At 45.8% G+C, this 7,500-nt stretch overlaps 1 protein-coding gene across 20 annotated transcripts in view; it reads left to right on the forward strand.

The window, feature by feature from the left end:
- Positions 1-7,500, forward strand: part of LOC126579088 (protein alan shepard) — a 156,271-nt gene that overhangs the window by 139,012 nt on the left and 9,759 nt on the right. For 18 of the 20 annotated variants that reach the window (XM_050242363.1, XM_050242366.1, XM_050242360.1 and 15 more), the window contains 2 exons: positions 744-802; positions 1,093-1,217. In XM_050242363.1, coding sequence (XP_050098320.1) covers positions 744-802; positions 1,093-1,217 — 184 coding nt within the window. The remainder of the gene's footprint in view (positions 1-743; positions 803-1,092; positions 1,218-7,500) is intronic. The other 2 variants (XM_050242371.1, XM_050242372.1) reach the window with 1 other exon arrangement.

Genomic DNA, 7,500 nt, shown 5'->3' on the forward strand with positions numbered 1-7,500 from the left:
TGCAGTCAAGTGCATGGAAAATGCAGCGCGTTTCCATTGGCACTTCACTGGTGCCGAGTGCATCGAATTGAATTTTCCCCAGTTTTTCCCATCCCAACGATTGTCCAAGTCCCAAGCTGAGGAAAAGTAGAAAAAGGACACGGGAGCACCGCGGCGGTTCACCGTTTTTTTTCCACAAAAATCGAAACATCCCAGAGAGAGAGCAGACGGAAAGGGAAAAATTTCGGAAACTGTTTGCCATTAATTATGACTCAATCGGCATGCGAGTTTAATTAATGCCCCCGATTTGGTTTGCTGCTGCTGCTCCTCCTCCTCCGCATCACCTGGTTTCTATTTGTCCCGGATTTGTGCGCATTTTTCTCGTTTTCCTCTATCATAAGAGCGTGCTGTGTATGTGAGAGGGGATAAATATTCATGATGACTATCGCCTCGAATGCATTTGCATTCACGCCCTGCAATTGGGCGACGACCGTGTTTGCAAAACGATAAATATATAATTGATGAAAAAAACAAAGCAGAACAAACGCCTGCTAACCCCAAACATGGTCGTTAAACGATCAACATAATGGCGGACGTCACACCAGTTATTATCATGGCCGCGGTTTGTTAGTTAATCTGATCAGATGAGCAAATACAGGGCACAGGATCGACAAAAGCATTTAAATCGTTCCCTCGTTTTAACCTGCGCTATTTTGTTGTGCTCTTCTCTCTCTCTCTCTCTCTCTCTCTCTCTCTCTCTCTAGGTACGGGAATATCATCTCCACTAAGGCAATACTAGATAAAACAACAAACAAATGTAAAGGTAAGCAAAGTCTGGTGGTCGGCAAAGAGGGAAACCAGGAAAATACACAACGAACCACTGGCGCGCGCGCACAGATCAATCGTCGAACCACCGGAGGTCGAGGACCAAAATATCGATTAGCCACCCAATAAAGGACCTATTTACCAGCAATAATTGCGCTGGGATTCGATTAGCTTGCTGGCTAGTGCACGGCAGCAGCACATATTGCACTGCGACCTCGAGGAAACTCACTAATCATTTCGCTTCTCTTTCCCATTTTCTCTCTCTCTCTCCCTCTCTGTCGCCACCAGGATACGGATTTGTTGACTTCGAGTCGCCATCGTGTGCCGAGGGTGCCGTCAAGGGGCTGCAAGCGAAGGGCATCCAAGCTCAGATGGCCAAAGTGGGTATCTGGGTGCTACATAGGCCGGCCATTGTACGTTTGTTTGCATGCAAGTAATACTTACACAACCCCACGTTTTGCTCCCCTATTTCTCTCTTGTTAGTAAGACTCAACAGCAACAAAAACAAGAAGAACAACAAATTACAGTCCCCTTTCCCCCCCCCCCCCCCCCTCTATCCACCCCTACCTTGCCGCTTCCTCGCTCCCTTCATTCTCATTTGTTCCAATCCAAAAAACACATAGACACACATACCTTTACGATCCCGTTCTCTCTCTCTAGCTAGTATCACAACGAAGAACAACTGCTACTACTTTTACTACTACTACTTATACTACTACTATTACCGATACCGAATCTTATACACACTAACCTTGCATAACCTCGAATGTACTAAACGCACACAAACTTACACACATACCGCCGGACAGTGACCCATAGTGAGACGCAGCATAGCAGGAGGTGACTCCGAATTCGATCGCAGCTCCCGGTTGCTTCCATTTTCCAACCGTCGCTCCATCACCGTTTCGTGTGTGTGGTTTTTTCCCATTTTTTATACATTTTTCGCTTTCGTTTTTCTTGTTTTAGATTGTTTTTCTCAATTGTAATCTGTTTGATTTGTTTTATTTAGTTTTTATCAACCTTAAAGAGTCGTTTCTTAACAAATTTGTTAATTTAAAAAAAAAACCTCTCCTAATGTTATTTCAAATTATGCCAGATGGTTGGATTGCCCGTATCACTCGTTCGAATCAAACCACCAAGTTGCAGCCAGATTGTTTTCGAAGTGAAAATGACCGGCACTAGTATTGTGGATTTATCGTACACATTTATCGTCTAGAGCTCTATCGGTGTGCAAAGTGTTCGAGTAGCTCTCTGTCTCTCTCTATGATCACGACTGCACACCACTTGTGGGAGATTGTTCAAACCAACATTCGTGCTTGAACTTTCTGGTCCTTCCCTGGCCCCTGGCAGTGTCCAATCTCTTCTTCAAGTGATGGCACGGTAGCAACGCTAAAACGAAAACGAATTATTTCTTCCGAAAATGGTCTTCGTTTCAGTTGGCCGCTGGTTTCCAATGTCTAACGTTGCTACTTGCACAGTCCAGCTCATGTTCGAATCGCAAAGCTTTCAACCCGCAAGAAACCGCAACGCGCAATTCCCCAAAACTGTGAAACCCATGAATATATAGCCGTAAAGCGAACAACGCTCCAAACTATGGCATTCGTCTCAGCTGGCTGCTCCCCCAACCGCCGACAATCCAACGTGGGCATTATTTCTTCAACCTTCCCCTCCCAAGCACACCCCTCGAACGAGATCGAGGTTCTTTGGCAAACTAACTTCTCCGTAACCGACGAAATTCACGAAATCTCCGCAAATCCTCGGCCCCCCCTGCATGGTCCGCATGGTTCGTCAATTTGCACCGTGGAGCAGCTGTGCGTGCCCTTCATGTGCCTGGTGGTGGTGGTGTTGTGGTTTTCGGGCACATAAAGTTTGCTCTTCACTGACCCTTCCCGCACCGACCGCACTCGCCAAAGGATTATAACTTCATCCATTTTGGCAGCCCAACACGAAAGCTGGCAAACTCGGCTGACCAAACAGAAAAGGATCTCCATAATGAATGGAAAAAAGAGGAAACAATGCTGAGTGTGCTTTGTTGCGGAGCTAATTTTTGGCCACCCTGGACAAATTTCGGCCAAACGATCGTGGAAAAGGACTAGGAACAGTTGGAATAGACACACCTTACCTGTTCGCTTCTGCGTGCCCCTAGGCTAGACATCAATCTTATCAATTCTGTATATTCCGCAAAATGACAACCGGAACGGCAACCCGAAGAACATCGACAATCACTAGTCTTGGCGAGTAGTACAGCGACTGATGATGGATGCAGCATAAGAAGACCCTTATACGCGCCCATCATGCGATGTACATATCTAAAACGACCCTCCTGACTAACATTCGGTTTAGTGCCGACAAAAAAAACCGTATGTGTATGTGTGTGTGCTTGTGTATGCATTGAGCGCCAACTAACACCAACTAACTAACATCAAACCGAACGTTTTAGTAGCGATTAGTTCGCCCCCTTCCCGCCCGTTAAAGTTAAGTCTCTTTCCGTTTCTAATCGGATATCTCTTCTACTCATCTCTTTTTCCAATTCGTTTGCCCGAGTTCTTTGTTCTTTGTTTGTTGTTTTTCCTTGTGTTTTGATTTTCTTTCGTTGGTTTTTGTTTCCTTTGGAGCGCAATGTGGTCGGGGACTGTTCAGAAAGGACCGAGAGACTTTAGCACAACAATTACCACTACTACTAGCCTTACGGTGACGATTCACTCGCAAAAAAAAAACACTTTCACAATCGACCATACCTCTCCCCCGCGTTCCACCATCTCCCATACCTAGAGTGAACTGTGGCAGATGCGGATCTGCACATAACACAATCGAATTGCGAGCGTAGCTTTACCCTCCTCTCCTTTAGCTCCAGTGCGCGGCGAGAGAGCGAGCTTCGTTTTGTGCGCGAGTTTCGCGGCGCGCTAGCTAGATCCTTTAGTGTTCCGTTCGATCGTTCCGAATCAATGAATCAAAGCGCCAACTTCCTCGCCCTTCCACCCCATACAAATAGTCCCAAACAGTGTCCTAGTGTGAACCCATTTTCTTACTAGATAGCCATAGCGAGTTTCAATTGTCAAGTTGCTCCGTTTCTCCGTTTTGTTTAACTCGTGTTTTGTGTTAGTTGGTCCCCGTTTGTGAACCTCTAGGCGTTGCGAGTGTACCACTAGTCCGTTCTTCACTAGCCGCTGTACCAGAAGGCATTAGTCTGGCCGAGTTGCGTTAATAGCTAGCTTTTAGAATCTCTTGTTGCTGCCCGTTTTCCTCGGCGTCCCGTGTCTCGTTGTTCCTTTGGAATTCGTGCCCAACCTTTCTTCCAGTAGTGATCCTTTCGGAAGTTCTAGTTTCACAGATAGAGAACCATATAAATGTAGTACCGATTCGATTCGAAAGTAAAGCTCAAAAGCTCCTTTCCACCAGCAGTCTGTGCGACGTTTGGTTTATGCGTGGATCGTGCTAGCAATGCTTCGATCATCCGGTCCCCGAATCGGGGGAAGGGAATCATTCCATCCCCATCCTCCCATCACATGTCGCCCGGTGCCATTAAACACGTTTTCATGCTCCATTCCATTTGGTCGTCAAAAGTGATCCATAAACAACAATCATATTTCAACCGTCCGGCGTGTCTCCTGTCCATCCCTAACCTGCGTGTTCTTTCTTTCGTCCTGCGTGCACGGTTGGTGCCGTGTGCTCCCAGACGTCGGACACACAGCTGGGCTAACACATTCAATATTGATTTTCGCAAACGATTGGCTTTAAAGCCACTAGTTCCCTTACTTCGGTGCTCGTTTATATGCTATGGGTGTGTTTTATGGGAGTGATCCGAGCATAAGGAGCAACATAAGGCAACAACCATCACAATCCAATCGAATCTGCAACATGCGTTCGTGTGATGTTTGCGAGGCTGTTGACTATCAAAAATTGGCCTTTTGTTTCATCGTTCGGACCATTCCGGGTGCGGTGTGTTTGATGAGATTTTAAATTCATTTTTTCCCCTTATATTTATGGCACATTTTGCGACTCTATCTTGTAGGATTTAAGGATAAGCAAGGACAAAATGTCCTCTGTGCCCTTGCCATCAATGAGCTGCTGCTGCTGGTGCTGCTGAAACAGGCTTTCGCTTCTTGTTGTGGCTACACCTTTTTGTCTGTTTAGAGGACATAGCAATTGACACAACTTTTCGTTCGATTCGGATAATAAATCTGATGGAACACTTACAGGGGCCATCAAACTTCGTTCCCTTCCGCTACACTTTGAGTCGCTTCTTGTGCCAGATTTCTCCACGTGTGTTTTTGTGTGGTTTTTTCCCTGCTTTCTTGTGTTCATAGCGAGAGATAACTGCTCTCTAGGCTGTAGTAGTATACACCCCCCAAGAAGTCTCTAGTGTATAGTATAGTATCGATAAGTAAACTTTGAACTCCACCTACGGCGCTCTGGCTCTTCAACAAACCACTACCGGGGCCCTAGTCCTCTGCTTGGCTCGTTCGTTCTCTGGTTTGTGGTTCCATAAATCCAACCGTAACTAGGCCGCAACCATTCCTGCCCACCTTGCTGGAAATTTCGCCTCATCTCGCTGGATTGATTGCGCGCCCTCGAGTGATCTTCTCGTGAATTCCAACAATACAATCCATTGTTCGTCTGTGTATCTCCAGTGTGTTTAATAGAGTTTTCCATGCGTCGCGCCTGACCAAAAATGTAAATAGCACACAGCAAGCGACTGCCGTTGCTGTCTTCGTGTACTAAATGGAACCTGCATAGCAGTCACTTGTGCTAAACCTCAGTGGCCTGTGCACTCAAAGTACCGCCAGTACCATTAACCAATCCGCTAATTGAATGCTAACCCACTATGATAATGTGTACAGTACGCGAGCGCATCATGCATCTACCACCTATGTATGCCCGCTGCCCTTGCTAATGTGTGTACCTGTGCTAATCCTTCTCTTAAGCCCACGGCGAGCACACTCGACGATAACTGGCAGCTCTGTTCTAATGGTTCGTCCCTAGCTCTCGGTTGTTGCGTGTTTTCTTGTTCTTTTTTGTTTTGGAGCCTATACGAGCAGCGGCCGACAGCCAATGCTAGTGAGTTTAACATCAAAATTTCCGCTAGTACCACCAGTTGGGTCCCTTCATCCTCATTTTGTCATCCTTGTTTGATCCTAGTGTTGTTTCGGAGTAATCTGCAGATTTTAGTATATCGAACCAATTAGTCACCGTTCGGCATCAGTCAGACTGAGGCCCGCCAGTTCCTGTAATCCAATAGCGTGTAATACAAACAATACATCAAATAGAACCGATAGTGAGTTAGCCGAACCGAAGAACTAGTTACCGTTACTTATATAAATTTACATACATATATGCATATATTGTTACCTTGTATAGCGAGTTTATATTCTTAATCATTCCTGGTGCCTCTCTGTATAATACTGCCCGTCGTTGCTATTGTTCTTAGCTCTCTTTCTCTCTGTCTCTCTATCACTCTTTTTTAACCACAAAAACGAAAACCATTTTGTAAACTAGCTCTAGCTCATTAGCGGCATTCGTTTATCTACCATATTTCCCATTTTTACAGTACTTTCCTTCATTTGGAAGAGTTTGAACCAACCCAAAAATGTAAAAGCAAAACGTGCATAGTGAGCCGGCCAAACCACACACCCAACCAAAAAAAAAAACATCAACTAGGTTAAGCTTAGAGCAGTACGCGAAAGCGTAGGATCAGGGTTAGGAGAAAAGTGGAGCCTTCGCAGCCGGAGTCCTGAAGGTAGTACTGTTAGGCAGGTCATAAGGCAGAAGCAGAACCGTTCAGGATTAACTAGACATTCTATCACGCCCGTGGATCATGAAACCGATCGTGCTTCTAACGTTCTAAGATTTGAAAGATATCAATTGAATGGCGCCAAAGCGATGATGTTCCCTAACCAGGTTTTGTCAACAGTTTCATTCTGTCCATTTGTAAAATCTCTGGTTGATTGAACGGTGAGATAGGTGTGCTTTTAGTTTTACGGAACTGCGGTACCATTTTGCAACAATCATTCCATCGTCTTTGATTGGTTTCTTTTTTAACAGTTTGATTTTCCTTCTTTTTTTAATCGTTAATCTCTCTTACTTGCATCATGGATGCATATGTTTTCCCTCTTCCCGACGTGAAAAAGCCCATTCTAACTGGTTGTTCCTGTTCCGGCGTTGTGTTGCAACTGTTGAGATCTCGCTTACCGTACCGGTTACAGTTTTGGAACTCTCCGTTCGCCGTTTCGCTATACTACACCGCGTCATTTCATCAAAAAACAACCCACCACCCCACCCCGGCATATGTACTCGCCATGCTCCCTAATAACCACCCGGCACTCATCGTTCTGTGGGTCGTTCTCTTTCATCATTCATGCCTCATTACTCACTTCGCTCCATATAGTGCTAAATCCCTTTTTTCCGTTCCGTGTTCGTCCTGCTCGCTGCGCGTACTTACTGTGACAGCCAGCGGATCTAATGAGCTTGCTGTACACAAGCTGCTGCTTCCCTTTAGCCAAGAGTCGAGAGAGTGGGCTAGCCGTGTTTTGCTGCCGTGAGCTGGAAGTCTCCTGCTTTGGTGGGACCGCTAATACTTCCATCCATCCATCCAACTCCCGGTACTGATTCTCGTCCACTGTTTCTTCCCAGTTCTTCCACCTGCAGCCCTCTGTCTCAACTAAAAATGCCTTCTTGCGTTCTTGGAATCGATTAGTA

Source organism: Anopheles aquasalis, chromosome 3 (genome assembly GCF_943734665.1).
Source record: "Anopheles aquasalis chromosome 3, idAnoAquaMG_Q_19, whole genome shotgun sequence".
Taxonomy (NCBI): Eukaryota; Metazoa; Arthropoda; class Insecta; order Diptera; family Culicidae; genus Anopheles; species Anopheles aquasalis.